At 48.1% G+C, this 23,229-nt stretch overlaps 1 protein-coding gene across 2 annotated transcripts in view; it reads left to right on the top strand.

Moving 5' to 3' along the window:
- The window catches only part of LOC135244883 (inactive tyrosine-protein kinase 7-like), a 94,518-nt gene that overhangs the window by 65,610 nt on the left and 5,679 nt on the right, over positions 1–23,229 (top strand). For both annotated transcript variants that reach the window (XR_010327084.1, XM_064317541.1), the window contains exons 3-15: positions 2,729–2,831; positions 3,379–3,563; positions 7,115–7,268; positions 13,547–13,677; positions 14,969–15,235; positions 15,552–15,685; positions 16,371–16,506; positions 16,822–16,941; positions 17,304–17,453; positions 18,808–18,952; positions 20,084–20,211; positions 21,920–22,120; positions 22,615–22,770. Coding sequence is in view for 1 of the 2 variants with exons in the window: in XM_064317541.1 (XP_064173611.1) it covers positions 2,729–2,831; positions 3,379–3,563; positions 7,115–7,268; positions 13,547–13,677; positions 14,969–15,235; positions 15,552–15,685; positions 16,371–16,506; positions 16,822–16,941; positions 17,304–17,453; positions 18,808–18,952; positions 20,084–20,211; positions 21,920–22,120; positions 22,615–22,770 (2,010 nt within the window). In the remaining variant the exon portion in view is untranslated. The remainder of the gene's footprint in view (positions 1–2,728; positions 2,832–3,378; positions 3,564–7,114; positions 7,269–13,546; positions 13,678–14,968; positions 15,236–15,551; positions 15,686–16,370; positions 16,507–16,821; positions 16,942–17,303; positions 17,454–18,807; positions 18,953–20,083; positions 20,212–21,919; positions 22,121–22,614; positions 22,771–23,229) is intronic.

Below are 23,229 nucleotides of genomic sequence, written 5' to 3'. Positions count from 1 at the left end.
TTGTTCAATGAAACAAATTGATTGAAAACTTAGCAAAGGGCCCTTTTCGTGAAGAGCTGCAGGGTCGTCTGGTTTTTATTGGACTTTCCATGACGTGGCTTCAGCAGGGGAGGGTCCTGGCTGAAGCGGTCTGTGAACTCATGCATGGGGGGGAAAGGGGCGCTCCTTTCCTTAAATACTGCTTCCAATTCATCTTGTGTCAGACTTGCAGGTATCATCTCTGATAGCTGGAGAGCGTTTTCAGCAGTAAAGCCAAAAAACTAGCGGGCCCATTCCGAAAATTTGGCAAAAATGTGGAAAGGTCGCCTGCCCTGCCGAACCTGAGGACCTGAGGGTCCCTCCTCATCTCTGGCTTTAACCGTCTTTAAGGCGAACTCGTCCTTCCTGGTCCACCCATATCCCCCAGCCCTTCCTCCAATCCTTAAAACGAAGAGTGTGACTTGGAGCAGTGTTTCTAGGGGGGGAATGCAACAGCTGATATTTATCTGAAATCGCCCACTCGACGATTACATTAACGCCGCTGTCAGGTGACGTTTCCCTGCTGTAAGCGATTCATATCTGCTTTGATTGTGCGTACGTACAAAACGTATGTGGGCTGATGAAATCCTCTGCAAAACATTTGCTCCCCCCCCCCCCCCCAAAAAAAATAAAAAAGACCTGTTGCCACGGCAACCTTGTATTATTACCTTGCTGAAAACCCACGTTTTTCAGGTCCAATTTCCCAGCAGCCCTTGCCTTAATTTGCGTTATGGCGGAACTGAGGCCGTTTGTGAGCGTCGCGGTATGATTTTATTTTTTGATTGTGTATTTTTTTTATTTTTGATCCTGTTCTACATGCGTAGCGGCGGATTGCCTGGATCTCTTGCCCGCCTCGTCCTGTCGGATTCCGCTACGCCTTGCTGGTGGATTCGCTACGGTGTGGCGAAATGCAGAAATTGAGTTTGTGGCCCTTTTTTCTAGAATGTTCTTCCAGAGACAGCTAGCCTGTTGAACTGAAATGACAGCCAGAAGAAGACCTGAGATTTGACTGAGTTTGTCCTTGTGTAGAAAGAAGGTGGTGGGGGTCACTGCTGTTCCATAAGGATCATGTTTCGGTGGAGTGGAAGATATTTTAACCCTTTACCTGCTGGCCTGGCCCTATGGGAGTTATAGGAAAGGCCTGTAAAGCTCGGCTTACAGGCTTGCCTCTCTCCACAAGCTTCTCGTGCAAGACCCTTAACAGCAGCCTCCTCTGAACTCTCAGACAGAGATTTTTACACACAGCCTTCCTTGAAATAACAACATAGATCACCCTGGGCAAGCCCTTTACTATCAGGGCCCCCCTGTGTAACAGTAGTAGGTTTTCTTGTTTGCTTTTTGTCTTTTTTTTCCCTGTTTTTTTTTGCTGAGGAAAAAGTGTGGATACTGCTGTAAGGAGATCTCTCTTTTAATCTGGTCCTCCCTTAAGGGTCAAGTGTCTGACTGGAGTGTTGGCCCAATGGCCTTATGGGTAAGCCCAGATGCCTCGGCTGGCGTCAAGCTCATCCCACACATATCCTATGGCTGATATATACTGGACTGACGAGACCTGCGTTACTGAGGTCCCTGGTGCCGAACGACCCAACGTCCTCACAAAGGAGGAATCACCTGACACTACTGTGTGCCTGTTAAGGACAGACCTGCTGAAATGCAGTGTAATACGCTCTCGATGAGGAACACAACCCGATTCCTTTTCACTGACAACATTTTCAGTTTTTTAGTGTTCTGCGCTTCCTCTGCCCCACTGTGTTTTCTTGTTTAGAAGTGCAATTTAAAGTGCGGGGACATTTTATCAGGAAATAAAACAGAATTTGTAAGCACTGGATGAAAATAATTGGTTGTTTCTTCGTTTTTAAAAAGCATTTTTTTGTCACTGTTAGACAGGCATTGTCTTGTGGATGCTAGTTAGGGAGGATGTATTCACATGGAAAGGAATGTGCTTGGAAATGTAGACATACTGTACAACTGAATTCTTTTGTGCACAGGAGTGCTCTTATCCAGGTACAGAAGGTCTTATCTATAAATGCGATAAGATGCTGATAAAACTTTTGTTTGTGAAAGACATCTCGACTGAATGAAATGTATGCGGTGTTCAGTTTTTTTTTCAGTAATAGATTGAAAATGACATTGAGCATGCTGTCATTTTCTACAGAGTAATAACAATGCTTTAGAAAGCATTTCATATTTTGGGGCTATTATTTTTCATATTTACCCATATTTATAAAAACCCAGTGAACAGCTCTACACAGATCCATGTTCATTTCATTGGCATCTGTGATGTTATGAAAATGTTGATGAAAATGATAAAGTTGTGGGGATAATGTGTGTACATTTATAGTTATACATATTTAGTTATCCATGTCCATACTCCATATGCAGCTGCATAGGTAGTGTAATGGTTCAGGAACTAGACTTGCAAGGAGCTGGCAGGTCCTATTCCAGGATTGGGGACACTGCCATGGTATCCTTGAGCGAGGCACTTAACCTTTATAGTTTCGGAAAATATTCAGCTCTATAAATGGTGTGTGTGTGTGTGTTTAAAAAAATTAAATCGCTTTGTAAATCGCTCTGGATAACAGCATTTGATAGGCAGATAACATAATACAGTGTAATGTGATGTCATATAATATAATGTGATGTAATGTAACAGGAATGTGATGTCATATAATATAATGTGATGTAATGTGACAGGAATGTGATGTGATTGCAGGGCTGGAGAGTGGCGGGGTGACGCTCAAAGACCCCGCCTCCGAGGCGGAGATTGAGAGCTCTGCACCAGTCACGTTGCGGTGTCACATTGATGGACATCCACGGTGAGGAATCGCCACAACCGATTTTTAAACAAAATCAGGGTTTATATGTGGTCCTTTCTCTTTGTGTTTGTAACCGTATATACATATTTTTTTTCTGACGTAAGAAGCATTAAAGCTTACACAAAATAAAAATGTTTCTCTTTGAATCCCGGCTGTTAAATGTTTAATTATTCATCTTTTTGGCAGTATGCAAATTTAATAATACAATTATTAAAAATGCGATCAGAATTTTTTTTAGACGTGAGAATTATTAAAGCTTAAATGCATAAAAAATGGTTTATTTGAGTCCCCTCCATGTTTGAAATGTTAAGCTCCGGTGTTAATCTTTATGGTCGTACAAGCAGTAGTATATACATATTTATTTTTTAAATAATATGAATTATTTGAGCTAAAACATATGAAAATGTGTTTTTTTTGGGTCCCTTCTGTTTTAAGTGTAATCAGTCATCTTTATGGTTGTACCAGCTGCAGCATATACATATTAACTTTTTTAAGTAATATGAATTATTCGAGCTGAAACGTATGAAAATGTGTTCATGCACGCCAGGCCCAACTGCCAGTGGTTCAAGGACGGCGTTCGGCTGTCGGAGAGGAGTCACATGATCAGCGGCAAGGAGCGCACGCTCACGCTGAAGAACCCCAGCCCCGAGGAGAACGGCCTGTACCACTGCTGCGGCAAAAACACCGTCGGACAAGTGTGCAGCAACCGCAACTTCACCCTCAACATCATAGGTGTGTGTGTGTGTGTGTGTGTGTGTGTGTGTGGGGGTGGTGTGTGTGTGTGTGTGTGTGTGTGGTGTTGTGGGTGGAGGTGTGTGGGGTGGTGTGTGTGGTGTGTGTGTGTGTGTGTGTGTCTGTGTGTGCGTGTGGGGTGTGGGTGTGTGTGTGTGTCTGCATGTGTGTGTGTGTGGGGGGGGGTGTCTGTCTGTGTGTGTGTGTGTGTGTGTGATTGTCTGTGTGAGTGTGTTTGCGTGCGTGCTTATGTGCATGTGTGTGTGTGTGCGTATGTGTTCGTGCGAGCGTGAGTGTGCGTGTGGATAAGATAACACAAGATAAGCTTCATTGTCCCCAAAGGGAGAATTGTCTTGGGCAAAGCGCTTCACAGGATTAAAACCAACGCGGTACACAGAACAATACACCAGACAAAACTTTACACTATACAGGACTGATCAATACAGCCGGCAATTATGGTCTAAAGATCTAAAGTGCTTCTCTGTGCAGTGCAGGTATGGTAACAATGCAGGCTGTTGTTTCTGCTCCTCCTGCTGTTCGATGCTCTAATAGAGCTGTGGATAAGTTGTTTGTATCGATTCCTTCTACACTGTGTGTGTCTGTCTGTGCCTGCAGCATCCACAACTTCAGATTTAGATTTTGTGTGTGTGTGTGTGTGTGTGTCCCCTTAATGAGCAAATTAATTTTCAGTGACACCCCCAACCCCACCTATTCTATTAAAATGTAGCCTAGCATTCTGTTCTGTGGATTCAAAACAATGGTGTGCTCTCGGTAACCAGGACATTGGTTCATTTAGAAAAAAAGAGTATGATTAATTATGCAAATAATTTTCTCCTGAATATTACGTTGCCCTGGCTTCGGTTACGGTCGACCCCTGGGTCCTCTCTCTCACGTTGTGGGAGAAACCCCCCCTGTCTCCCCTCCGCTCTACGCTGCGACAGGGAGGGGAGCTGCTGTCCCCGTCGCCCAAGGATACGCCGCTCCTGTCCCCTGCTCCTAATTAGCCCTGCTCTGTGCGTGTGCAGAGGGAGAGGGAGAAAGGGAGGGAGAAAGAGGGAAGGAGGGAGAGAGAGGGAGGGAGAGAGGGAAAGGCAGAAAGAGAAAGAAATGGAGAGAGAGGCAAAGAGACTTTGACTTTTAAAAATCCATTTATTTTATTCGTCAGTTCAAAACAAAATTACTACAGGCAGGGAGAGATGGATAGGGAGAGCAAGGCATGAACAGAGAGGGAAAGAGCGAGAGAGGGTGAAAGAAGCAGAGAGAGAGAGGGAGGAGAAGCATGACGAAAGGGAGAACAGAACGCTGCATTGTTGGCGGGCTTTGCCGCCATTTCTCTGGCAGGATCTCTGCCAGGAGCCGCATTTTCCCTGTGACATGCGTGTCTGGAACCCGTAGCCCCCCCCCCCGTTTCAGCGCGCCCTCGCCCCCCTAATGAAGCCCGTTTGGACTGGATCCCGAGTCCCCGGTGTCACTCAGACGGGGTAAATCACCCGCCTTCGGGTCGCTCCGCGGCGTTTCGTTAGCGCGGTTGCGCTCAGGCCAGGTGTGGGCTGGGAAACGGGAGCTGGTCCCAGGTAACCTGTTGTGTCTGAACCCCCCCCCCCCCACGCCCTCCCCTGCCTCCTCACACCCACCCTGCAGTTTGGGTGGCCCCATTGTCAACTGTGTGATTTTTTGGGGACCTTCCCCAGGTACAGGAGCTCCTAAAACTAGCCCTTTCACTCTCTGGAGTTGTGATGGTTTTTGTTTCAGATTTACACGACATAATTTAAAGGGGTGTGTCCAGAGTTGTATATCTGAAGGGGGGGGAGGGAGGCTGTGTTGGTCCTATTCATACCCTGGTGGAAGGAAAGCTATGGACCCAAGCTCAGAAGAGATTTTCTGTGAACCCTGCCCCCCCCCCCCCTCCCCATTCAAATTCATTCACTCATTCCCCCCCTGCATACACATGCATGGATTACACGTGTAATCCACACTCTTTTTTTCACTGCTGGGGTGTTATATTATTACCCGTCATCTGTGAGAGACGTGCATCTCTTCCTGTTGGTGCTAGTTACTGACCAGGTCTCTCCAGGTGCAGTTGGAGTATATTATCTTTAGTTTCATCTTCAGAACGGGTGACGTAGTGAGGATTTGAAAATAAAGCATAGATGGCGATTCCAAATACATGCACACAAAATAAAAAAATAAAAAACATGACAGAATTGGGGAAGAATTCCTCTCGTGTAAATCGGCCGCTGGTGTGGAAAGAACGCCTCCCTGCTGCGGTCGCTCATGCATTAGAGGCAGCCCCATTACACTCGCTCACAGAAATGCCCGTTCTCACCGCCGCCCGTCCGACCCGCGTCGGCGCCACCTTCAGGGGGTTCGCCTCTCCCTGGAGGCAGTCGAAGCGTGAAGAGAAACACGGACAGAGAGATTGCCAAAACCCCCCCCCCCCCCCTCAAAACTCCAAACTGTGTTCCAGCGCCACGCTAAACTGAGCGTACCCCGACCTCGGTCTGTCTGGGGGTTTATCGGGGTCCCCTGGGGCGCGAACGAGCTCGGCGCTGTAACATCCCCCCCCGGGACGCGTCTGTCAGCCTATCGCACCGCACCGTACCGCCAGGCGTCGAAAGGGAAGATGGAGTCCTTCTCCGTCGTCTGGTTTCACGGTTCACACCTTATGAGCCCTTGTTAGCCGAGACACAGCTGCTGCTGCTGCCGTTTTTTTTTTTGTTTTGTTTGTTTTGGCTGCCAATTATAGGCACATGCCAAATGGGAGTGTGCTGCCAGGCCCTGGATGTTCCCCGTTATGCTGCGGATTCAGGAGATCAACTGGCCTCGTTCACTGTGACACCTGAAGCGCTTTCCTAAGACCTCTGTCAGTCAATCATAAAAAGCGTTTTATGGTTTATTGCATTGGTTTGGGTTTTTTTTCCGGTTATGTTGTCAAGGTGCTTGAAGAGTTTGTCCTGAGTGAGTCGGTATGTTTGTGTGGTGTGAGTGCGTGTGTATGTTTGTGTGTATGTGTGAGTGCGTGTGTATGTTTGTGTGGTGTGAGTGCGTGTGTATGTTTGTGTATGTTTGTGTGGTGTGTGTGCGTGTGTATGTTTGTGTGGTGTGAGTGCGTGTGTATGTTTGTGTGTATGTGTGAGTAGTGGAGGGGGGCTTTCATTAGCAGGTTAGCTGCTATTTTCACCCTTGCTCTTGAGGAGGGTTTGGTACCCACCATCATCCCCCCCCCCCCCCGCAAGACCTATTAATGAACCTTCAGACTAGTGTGAAAAAATAAAACATTTTATCGCCAAGGCAATAAACTTTACTGAGCTGGCTTTAGCATGGTTACTTGACAAAGAACAAAAAAAGAATGAAAGTGTAAACATGATTAAAAAAGGAAGCTCCATAGGAATAAAAACAAAACCAACGTGTATTCTTCAGCTGTCATTCTGCTTCATAATCAGAGAATAAGCATCCTCTCCTCCTGAATGTTGAATATGAATGTGTTTTTGTGTGCTGTTTGTCCGGTTGAGTCTCTGACAGTCTTGGTTGGGTTTTTGGTCCCCCCCCAGATAAGAGCTTCCCCCGGCCGGTGGTCTCACCTGTGGACCAGGTGGTCATGCGGAACGAGGAGGCCGTCTTCCACTGCCAGTTCGCCGCCGAGCCGCCGCCCACGGTCGAGTGGTACCACGGCAACGACCCCGAGCCCCTCACCAACAAGACCCGGTACGTCACGCTCAGGGTCACGCTCACTTCCTCTTCCTCTTCCTCATCCGCGGATCTTCCACCCCCTGCTTACCTCTCCTGTAGTCTCGGAATCATGGAGGACAGATTGTGTAAAACCTCAGGGCTCTCTCTCTCTGTCTCTCTCTCTCTGTCTCTATCTCTCTCTCTCTCTCTCTGTCTCTCTCTCTCTCTCTCTCTCTCCCTCTCTCTCTCGGGAGGGATGTTCCGCCCGGGACGCTGGTTGAATTCGCGGAAATGCGTGACGCCTATTCTTTCACCGTTTTCCCACCTTCCTCTCCGTGTCTCAGGGCTCATGTCTGAAACACCACCCCCTCCTTCTCAGAACCGCCTTCTCAGTGCTGTGTGATGTGATGTCGTTGTCGAATATTCGGGAGATGTTTCTCGTAAATTTTTTAAAAACTGTGAAGAATTTTTCTGTTGTCCGAAAAAGGTTTAAGCATTCACGCATGCTTGTTTAACCCGGATCTGGTCCGGCCAAATATGTGTCCTTTGGTTCCCTTCGGGCACCTTTTAAGGGTTTGACACTTTGGGTTAATCCGAAACATGTAAAACTAGCTGGTACAGGTCTTTACGAGGCTGCACTTTAAGCTGGGCTTGGCAGGAGGGCTATAAGAAAACAATGAATGCTTGACATTTGATTTTCCCACACGCAAGTGCCTTGAGCTGGCTTCGCTCCCATGGAGCGTTTACATGTAATGAGCTTCACTGAACCCCGTACGAAGCTGACAGGAGGGGACGTCTTTTTGTCTTAAAGCCCCGTCCCTCTCCCACACATTTAATACCCCTCTGTGTTTACGTAGCCGTTACTCGCGAGCAGTTCCGTGTTGGCGCGAACAACTCGGCCGAGGCCACGTGGGGAAATTTGTGGTCGACCGTCTTTTGACGTGTGGTCGACTTTTAGCAGATTAGCAGGGTTTTTTTTTTTTTTTTTCTTTCCCCCCTCCGTCTTCAATAATAATAATAATTTTAAAAAAATCTGGATAACTTTCCGGACGACTTTTCCTTCCGTACGTTCGCCAGCTTTTCCCAAGACTTCGCCGTGCCCTGCTGGGAAACGTGGTTTTCATCTCCTGACACGATTCCTCCCGTCAGGAGAAGTAAAAAGTAAAATATATTCTTCCTGACGGGATAAGTAAAAGGTAAAAAATATTCCTCCTGTCAGGTCTTCTTCTGGCACCCTGCTGTGATGAAACATTTTATAGCTACATTCAGATCTTCAAACGCACGTGTGAGAGTTTTATTTGGAACATGCCGGAGTTCCTTCCTTCCAGTTCCAGCAGATTGAGGTGTGTAGACGTCTCTCTGGAAGCTGGAATTGCATCATCTTGAAATTGTAATTGAACTGTCGTACCGATGGTGTTGGAATCCAGTGTAATTGAGAGATAAGGAGTGCGGATGTTGTTATAAATTTTGCCAAACCGTAATTACGAACCGGTTTGGTAATACCCGGTCCTGCTTTTTGAGAAGGCCTCAGGATGGGTGAGCTCCAGTGAGGTCCGCTGTCAGGCTCGGGCGTTCGAAGCGGACCAAGGCGGATCAAACCGGTTTGTGCTGGGCTTCGCCGTGCGCATGAGGAAGAGCTCATCCAACAGCCCTGGAGTGTCTGAAAACGCCTGTACTGTCTTGGGGTGCCACAGAGGTCGGTTGGAACATTCCCACGTCTTCAGTGTTTTCTTTGGTGATTCAGATCCAGATTCTTTTTCTTTCGCTTCGCAGGTTCATTACTGCCAGTGAAATGTGCACTTGTGGTTCAGAGGTAGTGTTGCCGGTCTGATGACCGTGAAATATTTTGCCATCTTGACTTGTTTCGTCTCGTGTCTTGTTTTATCAGTCTGGTTTGTAGTGGGCGGGGCCTTACAGTTACCCGCCATTGTGACTGCTGATGATGATGGTACAGTTGGACTGTTGCATTGTGGGTCTGTGTGATTGCGTAATTAAGAATTAAGCAGATTAAAATTAATTTAAAACGCGTACCTTCATTTCTTACAGGGACAGTTGGGAAGGCGGCCATGAACCCTTGTTAGCTAGCCTCACTTATCAGAATCATTACCTCATGGTACTATGTGTCTGACCAGGTTGCTCATGACTTTACGGTACTATGAGCCTAACCTGGTTGATACCTGTATGTGGTTTGTCTGCTCAAGTTATAATAAGTCTGCGTGAGCTTGGAATAAGCTATGCTAATAAACCAATAGTTGGTTACTACTTCTGACCAATCATGATTTTTGTGACACAGGCAGCTATTCAAGCCAACACAACCATTGGCCTATAATGGAACACTGGTTAAAACTAGGTAGAACCAATCAGATGACAGGTATTTCATTAACAAACTAACTTGCCTTTCCAAATGCTCTGGAGAGTGGGAGAGAGAATGTGTGATCAGAACGTCTGTTCCTGCTGGACTGTAATATGAAATAGTTTTGTTTCACACCGTTTTCTTTTCTTCATTAGCCTGCTTATTATACTCATAGTTTGCGAAATTTGTAATCCACTAAAAAATGCAGAGGATTTTCTAATTCTGTATTGCTGGGGCCAAGATTATTTTCTTTATCTGAGAGAAAGAATAGATGATACTTGATCACATTTCTTGCCGAGACCAAGATTTCAAAATATTTACAAGATGAGGTCCTTCAAGATTTTCACTATTTACAATATCTGAAGAAAAGGAATGCATTGTTTGAAAAGGAATGTGTGGGTCCTCTCTGATTGCAGATAACTTATTGGAAGTGAAATGGAACAAGTACGTGCACGAGTTCATAAATAACGAGAGATTCGTGTAAGGTCTTTGAACAGCAACAGGAACATTAATGTACATAATAAGCAACGGGGAGAAGTAAAGGAATTAACTTTAATCTTCTTGCTCCGTGCTTGAACACGTCGCATATACAGAGAAGTCAACCGTTCCATCCCTCCCCGCAGTCCCGTGGAGGACAGCCAATCATCTGACTTCTCTGCGGCGGCCCACCAATGATTAGCTTCACACATTGTGTCAATTAGGCGCTGGTGGGGTTGGATGTCTTGCAGACCCAGTTCCCGTTATTAAAGGCTTTGCGCTAAGGAGTTGCTGCCTGTGACGGCTCAAAGTCAAAGCTTTCTCTGGGCCTCTGGGACGTTTTACTCGGTCACTACTGACAGTGTTAATGTTTAATAATCCACTTTCAGCGCTGCGGTATTTTAAAAAAACAAATAAAGGTATTCAAAGCCTCCAATTAATCCGTTTGCGACTGTTTATAGCATATATCCTGCAGCTCAGAATCGGAACTGCTGTACGAAAACTGTTTTATGATTTTTCGAAAGTGCATGAACCGTGACATGTGACCTGATAAGAGCCTCTGCCAGGTGATCGCAACGAATAATAACAAATAATGACCGATGATGTATATTATGCATAGCAAAATATGTTCAGGTGCTGTGTGAGCATTAACCCTTTTAAGAGGGTTTTTTTGAAATGTTTTTTTTTCTAAATTCTAAGGCTGTGTTCTAGAACTCGATTGCTTTCAGTTACCAGTGGTGATTGTGGTAACATCACTACTGGTGACATCAGCAAAAGAATGTTCAGTTAAGAGCATTCTAATCACTTATTTGTGATCTTGCGCCTTAAAGGGTTAAGGATTTTTTTTTTCCAACATGAAATGACATTTTTTACATTTGTGTTCAGCAGACACTTCTACCCACATCCACTTCCACTGCTTTCATTTGTACATACCAGCAGGATATTTTACTGATGAAATTCAGGCTGTGTAGTTTTCACTAGGGTACAACAGCAGTGCCGCCTCATACTCTGTATGAGGGATACTGAAATCTGGCGCTCTGGGCCCGTAGTACAGCCAGCTTTCATTTCTCCCTCCAATCAGGGACCAATTTAAGCCTGGTGAGCGTGACCTCTGGCCAATCAGTGGCATTATTGAGCCGTGGACCGCCTATCAGGCAGAAGAGAGAACCAGCGGTGCCGCTGACCTTGGGTGCCAGATTTGAGTGTCCCTGCTCTTTTACACACTGAGATTCTCCATTACCGTTCAGCCTGGCTTAAACCACTGCCCGCAGGGAATGGGCTCCCTCTCTGTAGCCGGGTTACACTCCAGATTGATTCTCACCGGGGAGTGTTTTTCTTGCCGCTGCTTGAGTGGTTTTTTCTTTTCTTCCTTTAGAGGAGTTTTTTTTTTTCCACTTCACTTTGCTTTTTTTTTGGGAGGGAGGGGGAGGGGAGTGGTCAGGCTCAGTCTTTCCTGATATTACTGTTTTCTGTTTTCCTCTGAAGTGGCTTCGCATTAATCACATTTGTTGGAGGTGCCATGCAAATGTAATTGAATGGAGTTGTGTGGAACTGGAAGTCGTTGAAGGATGGTGTCAGGAGTGTTTCCTGATATTTTTTAGGATTGCACGTCAGATTTATATATTTATTTATAATTGCCTGAGGACAGAGGGACCGTTTTACCCCGGTGGGGGTTGGAGGGGGGGTGGGGGAGGGGTTCAGAGCTGATAAAATCAGACGGGCACATGACATCCAGTCTCCCAGCTGTCAGCTGCAGTGATCCTCCAAGTGCAGTTTCCTCAGTGTGTCTCTGTTTTAACAGGCTGACATTTGGACTTTTTTTTAGGGGGGTGGGGGACTCAGTGGAGACAATTTTGACAGTAGCGAAGTGTGTTCTCTAAGGGGGGGTGGGGGGAGGGTTGTAAACTGAAGGACCATCTATGGAGCAAGGCTGCTGGGTTTAGGATGTGTGTGACTTCCCTGACAGCCGCTGAATATATTTAAATATAATGTGAAAAAGTGTGCTTGCTGGAAAACACAATGATCAGCATATTTTACAGCAGTGCAGAGTCTGAAAGCAGCTAGAATGTGCCTGCATATTGTCAAGCGTTGTAATGCCTTGATAATATATTTCATTTCAGTATATCAGAGTAAATTACACTTAATGTGACCAAACTCTGACAGCCCTGGCCTTGGATGCACAGCAAGTTGTTCTTGGTACATATTTTTTGTTGTTGTAGGTTTATAAATACGTCTAAGTGAATGCAAATGGATGCAGAGCTATGTGGTGTGGGGTTGCCATGTCCTGTTCCTATTCCTGGGGAAAACTCCTCCTCCTGTTTCCTAACATGCTGGTTTTGGCTCCGTTCGGATGGGAGGCTCGGTGAGAACTGGCACGGGTGGCTTTTGGAAGTGGAGCGCTGTCAGATGCCTGCCGTGTGGGGGGAGCGGTGGGTGGGGGGGGGGAGGAGAGGGAGGAGTGGGGTGGGGGGGGACTCTGGCTCGGTGCGACAGCTCGAGTGTGTCGCGTCTCGTTGCCGAGAGGGAATGTAGGGGGGCTGTCAGGTGCGCTTCTGTGCCGGCTCAGCCTGAAATCCTCCCAAATTATGGCAACCCCCCCTCCCATGTGGATGTCGGAGAGAGCTCTGCTCTCCCCGCTGCGTTTTTCTGTGACAGGGCTCACGGCTCGTCTCTCCATCTCCATCCACTCCCGCTACACCTGACCCAGTAAAAGGGCTGTCATTCCCCCCCCCCCTTACCCAAACCACGGTTTTTCACACCAGAGAGGACCAGGAGACTCAACCCAGGGAACGTTGGTTTCCGTTTTCTTACCAGGCCTTGACCCCCATTTTGTGCCAACTGCGTTATCAGTGTTAATGCGGCCTGACGATGTCACCGGTTGGCTGGGAGTAGCCAGTGATGTCCAGACTGATCCCAGTTCAGTTGTGTCTTGACTCTGGCTGTGTTTCAGACTGATCCCAGTACAGTTGTGTGTTGACTCAGGCTGTGTTTCAGACTGATCCCAGTCCAGTTGTGTGTGGGGCTGATTTCAGACTGATCCCAGTCCAGTTGTATGTTGACGCCTCTATTTCAGACTGATCCCAGTCCAGTTGTGTGTTGACCGCTGTATTTCAGACTGATCCCAGTTCAGTTGTGTGCTGACTCTGGCTGTATTTCAGACTGATCCCAGTACAGTTGTGTGTTGACTCAAGCTGTGTTTCAGACTGATCCCAGTACAGTTGTGTGTTGGTGGCTGCATTTCAGACTGATCCCAGTCCAGTTGTATGTTGACGCCTCTATTTCAGACTGATCCCAGTCCAGTTGTATGTTGACTCCTCTATTTCAGACTGATCCCAGTCCAGTTGTGTGTTGACTCTGGCTGTATTTCAGACTGATCCCAGTCCAGTTGTGTGTTGACTCTGGCTGTGTTTCAGACTGATCCCAGTCCAGTTGTGTGTTGACGGCTCTGTCCCGCTCTCTCTCTCTCTCTCTCTTGTCCCCTCAGGCTCTTCGTGCTCAGTAACGGGACCCTGCAGATCACCCAGGTGAAGGTGCGCACCACCGGCGTGTACAAATGCGTGGCCCGCGGGCCCCGGGGCCCCCCCGTCACCCTGGAGGCCAACCTTCGCCTGGCGGGTAAGACAGCGACGCACGCGTGCGTACGCACATACTATATACAAACAAGTAGTGTGTACACACTCACATGCATGTATATGTGTACGCACACACACTCCTACGCATACACGTGCACACACACGTGCACTCCCACACGCACTCCAACATACACACACACACACTCAAGCCCCCCCCCCTCCCCCTTCTGGTTTTTAATAGTGTGTAATGAAATGGTAATGGTAACCATGGGAACCATTTTCAGACTATTAACGACATAAGCATCAAGTCCGCGTGTCGCTTGATTACTTAAGCTCCTGTAACCCAGGTAACCTCCTAACACTTGAACCGCGGATGAATGAACTACAGGTTTCTCTGCTGCGCTGTAACCATGACGATCTTACCTTCGAGTACAAGAGTGCGGTTTCCCCTGTGATTTGAGGTCACGCTTTTATTCAGCGTCTCGTATTCCCGCAGCACTTTAACCCCCTGATCCTCAGCCCCCCCCCCCCCCCCAGGTTTAAGTGCATTAAACTCGCCTAATCTTTCGCTTATCCGCTGCAGAAGTAAAGAGGATTGGGTCGCCCGGCCACTTGAGAGTTTTGAATCGAGCCCTAGAGGCGCTCTCTGCTGCAGCGCTCTCTCATGCCCGACTCTTAAGTTTCGGCTGCGTCCCGTTGCTCGGATACGAGCGGCGCACGGATCTGTTTTTCGCTCCGGCGGACGAGGCGGGCGATCCGCTTCCGGAAATGGAATACGCGGGACGGAGAGCCCATCAGTTCTCCTTATCGCGGACCCGCCACTCCCACACACTTTAGAGCAGCAGTTAGCCGAAGCGCTAATAAATAATCTCTCACAAACTCTGCTCTTGGGCTAGCGCTTATTAGCGGTGGCGCGCTCTGCGGCGTCGGCTAGCACCCCTCTCTCTCCGGTCTCCTGCGAGAGTAATATTACCCCATTAAGCTGACGGAGGAATTTCAGTCCCGGATGGAGTCGTCGTCTGTTTGCGGGAGAGCCCACTTTATGCGCTGGATTGTGTGTAGAGGCCCAGGTTTGGGGGAGTCCTTGTTCTGCCAGAGGTTCTGTTAGACCCTCGAGATGCTCAAGATTCTTGACAACATTGAACGTTCTTCCTTCCTACCCATGGAGACAAAAAATTCAAAGCTGAATTTATCTATATATATATTTTGTCCCCCCTCTTTCTCTCTTCTTCTCTCTCCCCATCTCTCTCCCTCTCTCTCCCTCCCCCTCTCTCTCTCTCTCCATCCCTTTTCCCTCTCTCTCTCTCTCTCCCCCCTCCCTCCTCCCCCTGCAGAGATTGAGGATATGGGGCCTCTGATGGTGCAGGTCTTCACGGTGGACACCCTACAGCGAGTGCGCTGCAAACCTCCGCATGGTCACCCCAAACCGGAGGTGTGGTGGGAGAGGGGCGGGGTCCGCCTACCCCAGGAGGGCCGGGTGTACCAGGACGACCTGAGCCTGGTGTTCAGCCCCACGGAGGGGGCCGATTCGGGGTCCTACACCTGCGTGGCCCAGAACCGGGCGGGGACCAGGAGGCAGGAGCTGGCCGTCACTGTGGCCAGTGAGTGGGCGAACAATCAGTCAGTCAGTCAGCCAACCGGCCAATCAACGAATCCATCCATCGGCCAATCAATCAATCAGCCAGCCAATCAGTCAGCCAGTCAACCAATGAATTCATCCATCAGCCAATCAATCAATCAATCAGTCAGCCAATCAGTCAATCGCCCAGTCGCCAATAGGATTTCATTTAACGGGAGTGTTTTTTGGTAATGGGGGGGGGAGATATGTCATTTTTAACAATAGGGCGATATGATGTCATTTTTAACGGTGGGTGCGACATGATGTCATTTTTAACGGTGGGTGCGATGTCCTCCCAGCTGCTCCGGAATGGGTGACCAAACCGGAAGACAGCCAGCTGGAGGAGGGGCGTCCCGGCTACCTGCACTGCCTCACCAGCGCCACCCCTGACCCGGAGGTCTCTTGGTACCGCAACAGCATAGCCATTACTGAGGTGAGGTTACCTGTGTGTGTGCACCCGTGCGCGTAGGTGTAGCACGTGTGTGTGTGTGCTCGTGTGTGTGTGTGCGTCTGTCTGTGTGTGGGTGCGTGTCTGTGCATGTGTGCTACCACATATACGCTAAACATCGATACATAAGCACGCACGCTTACACACGTGCGCTTGCACACACGCGTACCCATGTGAATGTGTACTACGGAAGTAAGATGCTGTAACCCTCAGTGAAACACTGATGTCTCCTTCTTGTCTTCTATCTGAAGTATGAGACTGTTATGCTGCAGGTAATATGATAGGATGCATTAAATCACCAAGGAGATGAGCACAAATAGTGCAGTTACAGTACACCCACATTTACTGTAAATAGCCATTAAGATGAATCACGTTAATGTAAGTGATCATATATGAAGATAAGAATAAAAATTTTTTTAAAGCAGTGCTCAGCAACCCATGCATTAGTGACTCATAATTGTATCTCACTTGGATGTAGAAAGTATGCTGTCTAATTATGGTCTATAGAGGCCTTCCACCTCTCCTTCAGTGATCAAATTTTAAATGTAACAGGGAAATCCACCGTTAAAATGTCACTGTCACTGATCACATGACCTTTTCTTTGTCTCTCTCACTCCCTCCCTCTCTCTCTCCCTCTCTCCCTCCCCCCCCCCCCGTTCTCCCTCTCCAGGACAGTCGCTATAAACTGTACCCCAACGGGACGCTGCGCATTAACAGTGTTGAGGTGTACGACGCGCACCTGTACAGCTGCATGAGCAGGACCCAGGGAGGAACGCTGAACGCTAACGCGCGAGTCCACGTGCTCGGTGAGGGCCGCCGTGTGTGTGTGTGAGTGGGGGGTGTAGTGTGTGTGAGTGCGTGTGTGTGCGTGTGGTGTGTGGGGGGGGGGGGTAGTGTGTGTGTTTTGTGTGTGGTACGTTGTGTGGGTGTGGTGTACGTTCTGCATGCATACGTGTGCTCATGAGCGCAGGTGTGTGTTTGTGTATGTTCTGTATGCATTTGTGTGCGTATGTGTGTATGCATGTTCTGCATACATACGTCTGCCTATTTGTGCGGGTGTGTGTGTGTGTGCGTTCCATGTGCATACGTGTGTGTCTGACTCTGCTCGCTCTGTGCTCCAGAGAAGCTGAAGTTCACGCCGACCCCCCAGGCCGTGCAGTGCCTGGAGCTGGATAAAGCCGGCAGTGTGCAGTGCTCAGCCAAGGGCCGGGAGGCCCCCACCGTCCAGTGGACCAAAACAGGTGCGTGTGAAAGGGCCCATTCAGCTCCCCGGGACGTCCCGTACGGGCACCTGACAGGAGCGCTACTGTCTGGAAACGGCCAGGAAGAGGCAGAGAGGTCTTACGATGCAGCGGAATTGTGCTGCCATCTAAAGATGTAAAATATGTATTTGACCTGGGTCTGCTGCTTATGGGGTTGCTTCCCTACTTTATCCCAGGAGTTTGGGCACGTTGGGATTCTGTTCACCTTGGACAGCGTTTCCCTCCAAACGCCTCTGAAGTTTTCGATTGCGTTGCATCAAAGCTGTTTTAAGTACCAATTTGCCCAGGGTCTGAAAAGGATTCGGGTTGAGTCCTGACGGTCTCTCTGTCGCCCCCTGCAGACGGCAGCGGGATCCCGCCGCGCGTCGAGCAGAAGGCCGGGCTGCTGCGCTTCCCCAAGGTGACACGCCGCGACTCCGGGAACTACACCTGCGTCGCCTCGAACAGCCTGCAGGGGGAGATACGCGCCATGGTGATCCTGAACGTAGCGGGTACGGCTCCACCTGGAGATGAAGCTTCTTCTGCTTTCGTTGTTAATCTGATGTTGACTGATAAATCAAAAGCAGTTCATTGAACCGGTAGCGTACCTCACCTGCTTCCTTGGGTCTGTATTGATTTGTGATGTCACCGGCCAGGCCATGTGGTTCTGTGGAGGTCGGAGTGAATTAAAACCACTCGCAGGTCTCGGTAGCATCCTTGTAGAGAGGCACCGGATGTTCATATACAGCTGAGTGTTGTTGTGTGTGTAGTCGGCTCTAAAGACGCCAATCCAATGTAATACGATGTCCGCGGCTTAGTTGGGAGGCGCAGTCTCCAAAGACAAAATATCGTCGCCTTGAAACAGCAAACGACGCGCCGCACAAACGAATAAAACATTACAACAACAAAAAACGGAAAAAGACACACACCACCAATGTGAGGCTCGTGCTTAAAGGGACTTCCCTGGCCTTCATAAATGCCAAATCTATTAATGATTCTAGCCGCTGTGCTTTGACAGCATCCGGAAAGGCCATAAACTCGCATTCTAAACCAGCCTGGCTAATTTGCTTGCTACAAAGAAATCGTGTCCTTGACAGCACAGTAAAAATAGTCTCGTGGTCCACGCAGTGGACGCTGCTGGGCTAACTGCTGTGCTAACTGCTGGGCTAGCTGTTGTGCTAACTGCTAGGTTAACTGCTGGGCTAACACTGGCAGGCAGCTCCGTGAGGTAGTGTCCCCGGGTCAGGAGCTCGGCTGTGACGATCGCTCTCCCCGCCAGCGCCCGGTTTACTCCCTCCCGTTCCTGTCAGGCCACCGTCTCTGTGATTAATCTGGACGCAGCGGGGCTGTGTCATAGACAAACTACCCAAGGCCTTTCCAGCTACTGGGAAACCTTCCCCTTTCTGATCTACCCGATATCCTCTTGTTCGGTCACCAGACACCACTGTAGGTGTGCACACAGAATGGGCTTTCGCATCGTGGTCTTTTCTGCCATCGGTCTCAATGAGGCTTTGCTGCTCCTGGTGGCCGTGCTCGGTATTACACCGCTACAGGCATCGATGAGAAGCACTGTTCCACAAGTGAATTGCAGCAGTTTTATAAAGTCCACCTAAAAGCTGTTCCCTGAAAAGTATCAGGAGTTTAGCTTTCATTATAATGGAACAGATTGTAGTTACATGTGTGAATGCCATTTTGGAATATTTATTTTTAATATGTAATTCATGTTAAGTCCCTAAAATGAATGACTGAAATGACTGTGTAAATGAATCTTAATGAGCCCAACTTTTGTGTGTGTGTGTCCATGCATGCGTGCGTTCATGCGTGTGTATAGAATGTATAAATTTCTATTTTTTGCTCTCCTCCCAGTGTACGTTAAGTTCAAGATGGAGCCAGACAACACCACGGTGTACCAAGGCCACACGGCCATTCTTCACTGCCAGGCCACTGGAGACCCAGAGCCCTACATCCAGTGGAGGATTAAGGACAAGTTCCTGGACCCCAGCCAGAGCAGGTGAGAGTGAGAGAAACTGCAGAGGAAGAGCCAACATGGCCTCCTGTGAGCCAGAGCAGGTGAGAGAGAGAAACCAGAGAGGAAGAGCCAACATGGCCTCCTGTGAGACAGAGCAGGTGAGAGAGAGAAACCAGAGAGGAAGAGCCAACATGGCCTCCTGTGAGCCAGATCAGGTGAGAGAGAGACCAGAGAAGAAGAGCCAACATGGCCTCCTGTGATACTGAAGAGGGTAGAGCACTGAGGGCATATCTCTTATTATAATAATCATAATAGTATGTTTATGAATATGGCATGTATTGAAGTGATAGCTTCTATTTTTCAATAATAACTATTATTATCATAATTATTAATAATCGTAATTGATTGTGTTCATGTATTTACACTGTATCTCCCTTAGTATTGTATAGCCAGGATTACCAGTTTTTCGTTAATAACTGTGTGTGAGCACGCGCGCATGTGTGTGTGTGTGTGCCTGTGTGTGTAGATGCGTATGATCTCCCTGGTGTAGAGTGTGACGGAACCGCTGGCCTTTTGAAGCTAGCCAGGCGAGGAGGGTAATTCATGTCGTGTAATGGACCTGCGGTCGTGTGGAACGCTGCCCTTTTCCACGCTGTCAGAACCTCGTCACGCAAACGCTTGTTCGCCCGCTTGTTCGCCCTTGGTTCTTAACTCGGGAAATCGTTTGGTCTCGGCGTTTCATGTGTGAACCCTACCAAAGTCATGAGCATGAAAAATTGTGACAAGGAGCAGAATTCCTGCCAGCTCAGTGCAAACGCCTGCTGTGAAATCACTGTGATTCTTTTCTTTCAAAAAAAAAAGTTCAAAGATATCAAACTCATGGTGGTTTTTTTGTGGTTTTGCTTCAGTCAGCCTCCAAGTTAGGCCTTGGAAACAAAGTGTACGGACGTTAGCCATTCAGTGACTTAAATTAGGCACTTAAATGCTGAAACACAATGAACAGGGTTTTACATCCCTGTTTCTGGACTAGAGTTTGAGATCCCTGGTCCAGGACTATAGTTTGAGATCCCTGATTCAGGATCGGAGTTTAAGAGATCTCTGGTTCAATATATGGCCACGATCCAAACATTTTGTCATTCTTACATGATGTCATTTCCCTGCCCCTGCCCTTAGGTTCCAGAAGATGGCGAATGGTTCGTTGGTGATCCGCACCGTCAGCACGGAGGACACCGGGAAGTACACGTGCATCGCCGGGAACAGCTGCGACATCAGGTCCACCTTCGCGGAGCTCTACGTCGTGGGTAAGACTGGGCGCTGAGCTGAGCGTGTGCACCTTCAATTAGAGCGGCCCTGCCACACCGCCGTTTGCCCTGCTCCTGCTGAAGGGCTGAAGCTAAACAGGGCTGGGCTTGGTTAGCACTGAAGCTAAACAGGGCTGGGTTTGGTTAGCACTGAAGCTAAACAGGGCTGGGTTTGGTTAGCACTGAAGCTAAACAGGGCTGGGTTTGGTTAGCACTGAAGCTAAACAGCGCTGGGTTTGGTTAGCATGGAAGCTAAGCAGGGCTGGGTTTGGTTAGCATGGAAGCTAAGCAGGGCTGGGCTTGATTAGTACTGAAGCTAAACAGGGCTGGGTTTGGTTAGCATGGAAGCTAAGCAGGGCTGGGTTTGGTTAGCACTGAAGCTAAGCAGGGCTGGTCTTGGTTAGTACTGAAGCTAAGCAGGGCTGGGTTTGGTTAGCACTGAAGCTAAACAGGGCTGCGTTTGGTTAGCACTGAAGCTAAACAGGGCTGGGCTTGGTTGGTACCTGGATAGAAAGTCAGCTTACTATCCAGAGACAGAGGGTGAGATGAGGCCTAGTAACTGTTTCTTCACACCTGCAAGCTGAATAGACTAAATTAAAGTTCATGAATCGGCAAACATAATTACCAGATCCGAAGTTGTATGGCCTTTTAATGAAATACAGTATTTACCTTTGCTTGTACTGACAGCTTGGTTAAGAAATTGTCAAACGTTGCACACCGATTTCTTAGTACAGAATCACTTAGCCAAGAAAACCTTCTCTTGGTCATAGGAAATGAGTTCCATGCTAGATCGATTGCGTAACATCGGTATCGATCTGTGCTCCTGCTGTATTTTTCGAAAGTTGGACCAGCTGTCTGTTCTCAGTTTGATTGAGTCAACAAAGCAGATCTGCTTCTTAGGATCGGAAGGGAGGTTGGAAGATTCCGGTAATTGGATTTTCCTGAGCCGCACAAAATCTCCCTGGGTTCGATTCATATTCCCGCGGGGGATCTTTAGCATGTCTAGAATAGCACTTCTCCAGGTGGTATTGTTAGAGACTAAAGCAGGGCATTGTGGGATATAGAGGAACAATAGTCAGCAGCTGCCTGAACAGGTAGGAACCAGAGCCCAGAGGATTAACCCTACCTTAATTTTGCCTCTCAGGTTTGACATCATAGTCCTTCAAAGATGGCAAGTTTTTCTCAGCTAATTGTATTAGCCAGCAGTAACCTTAGTGAGCAATGCTTTCAGTGATCCTGAACTTTCTGAGTATGATGTTGTGTGGACTTGCTGTTGTGTCTCTGTACGTGTAACAAGCAGTGAGGTTGTTGTTGTGTTCTCACTATGTGTGTGAGGATGTTGTGAGGACACTGTCACTGTGTCCTCTGTGTGTGTAACAGTGTTGTGAGGACATTGTCATTGTGTCTTCTCTCTGTGTGTAAGGAGGTTGTGAGGATGTTGTCATTGTCTGTGTGTGTGTGAGGATGTTGTGGGGACATTGTCGCTGTGTCCTCTGTGTGTAAGGGTATTGTGAGGATGTTGTGGGGACATTGTGTGTGAGGGTATTGTGAGGGTGTTGTGAGGATGTTGTGGGGACATTGTGTGTAAGGGTATTGTGAGGATGTTGTGGGGACATTGTGTGTAAGGGTATTGTGAGGGTATTGTGAGGGTATTGTGAGGATGTTGTGAACATGTTGTCATTGTCTCCCGTGTGTGTTTTTTTTACAGAGAAGCCGGTGCAGCACTCGATGGAGGACGAAGACAAGGCTCCGTACAAGATGATCCAGACCATCGGGCTGTCCGTGGGCGCGGCCGTGGCCTACATCATCGTGGTGCTGGCGCTCATGTTCTACTGCAAGAAAAGACGCAACGCCAAGCGGCTGCAGAAGAACACCGAGGGGGAGGAGCCTGAGATGGAGTGCCTCAACGGTGTGTGTGCGTGTGTGTGCGCATGTGTGCGTATCAGTCAACATGTGTTTTCAAGCAGAGATATTAAATGCATGTTTTCAAATGCTCATCTTTCCTCAAAGCCAAAAATAATAATCATACTTTATGTAGACCACATGTGCGGAATAGGACCCAATGCCTGGGACAGTCCCAGCTATCACTGGGAGTCTACAGGGGTGGCCTGTTCCTTACAGAACCCTTCAATAAGGTTCCTATTGTTCACCGTCCAGCTTTTATAAAGTACCGTAGCAAACTATGGCTCAAAGCACATTTCCTGCCAGGAACCCGTGGCTCGAAGACGTCACAGTGGCAGTGATCTGTTAGCATTTCTGTGCTAGCGCCTGTACTTTTGTTACTGTGTACTTTTTTCCTCTATAGGAAATCAGTATTTGAGTGAAATAAAATGAAAAGTAATTTGAATGAGTGTTGCCATATTGTATAATAAGCATCCTGCAATTTGTGTTTGTGGCCTGCAGGGGGAGCAGTTCAGCAGAACGGCCAGACCACGGCAGAGATCCAGGAAGAGGTGGCTCTGACTAACCTGACTGCCACGGCGACCAGCAACAAGCGCCACAGCAGCAATGACAAGCTGCACTTCCCCCGTGCCAACCTGCACACTATTACTACTCTGGGTAAGTGTCCTCCAATCATAATGCACACTGTCATTACTCTGGGGAAATATCCTCCAATCATACTGCACGCTATCACTACCCTAGGTAAATATCCTTCAATCACACTTCACACTGTCATTACTCTGGGTAAATATCCTCCAATCACACTGCACACTGTCAGTATTCTGGGCTTATTAAAATGCAGCCTGTCGTGCGTTTGGCTTTAAAATTCAGCCATGTCTTAATTCCCTAGGTTGTAGTTGCTGGCATTTTATCTCATTATGCGAGAAGTGTTCTGCCTGGTATTTGCCTGGCTTTGATGTAAGAGAAGTGAAGTGTGATTAATGTGCTGCTGAAGTGGGTTTAAGCATGAGTGGAGAGAGTGTGTGCGGAGTGCATGAGTGTGTGCTGAATGATGTTTGAGGATATTTTGTGTCCACCCAATGTCTGCATAAACCAAAATCTGACTGTAGGATTCTC

Source organism: Anguilla rostrata, chromosome 2, assembly GCF_018555375.3.
Source record: "Anguilla rostrata isolate EN2019 chromosome 2, ASM1855537v3, whole genome shotgun sequence".
Lineage (NCBI taxonomy): Eukaryota > Metazoa > Chordata > Actinopteri > Anguilliformes > Anguillidae > Anguilla > Anguilla rostrata.
The sequence above is the reverse complement of the archived record's forward strand: the minus strand, read 5'-3'. Positions and strand labels throughout refer to the sequence as shown.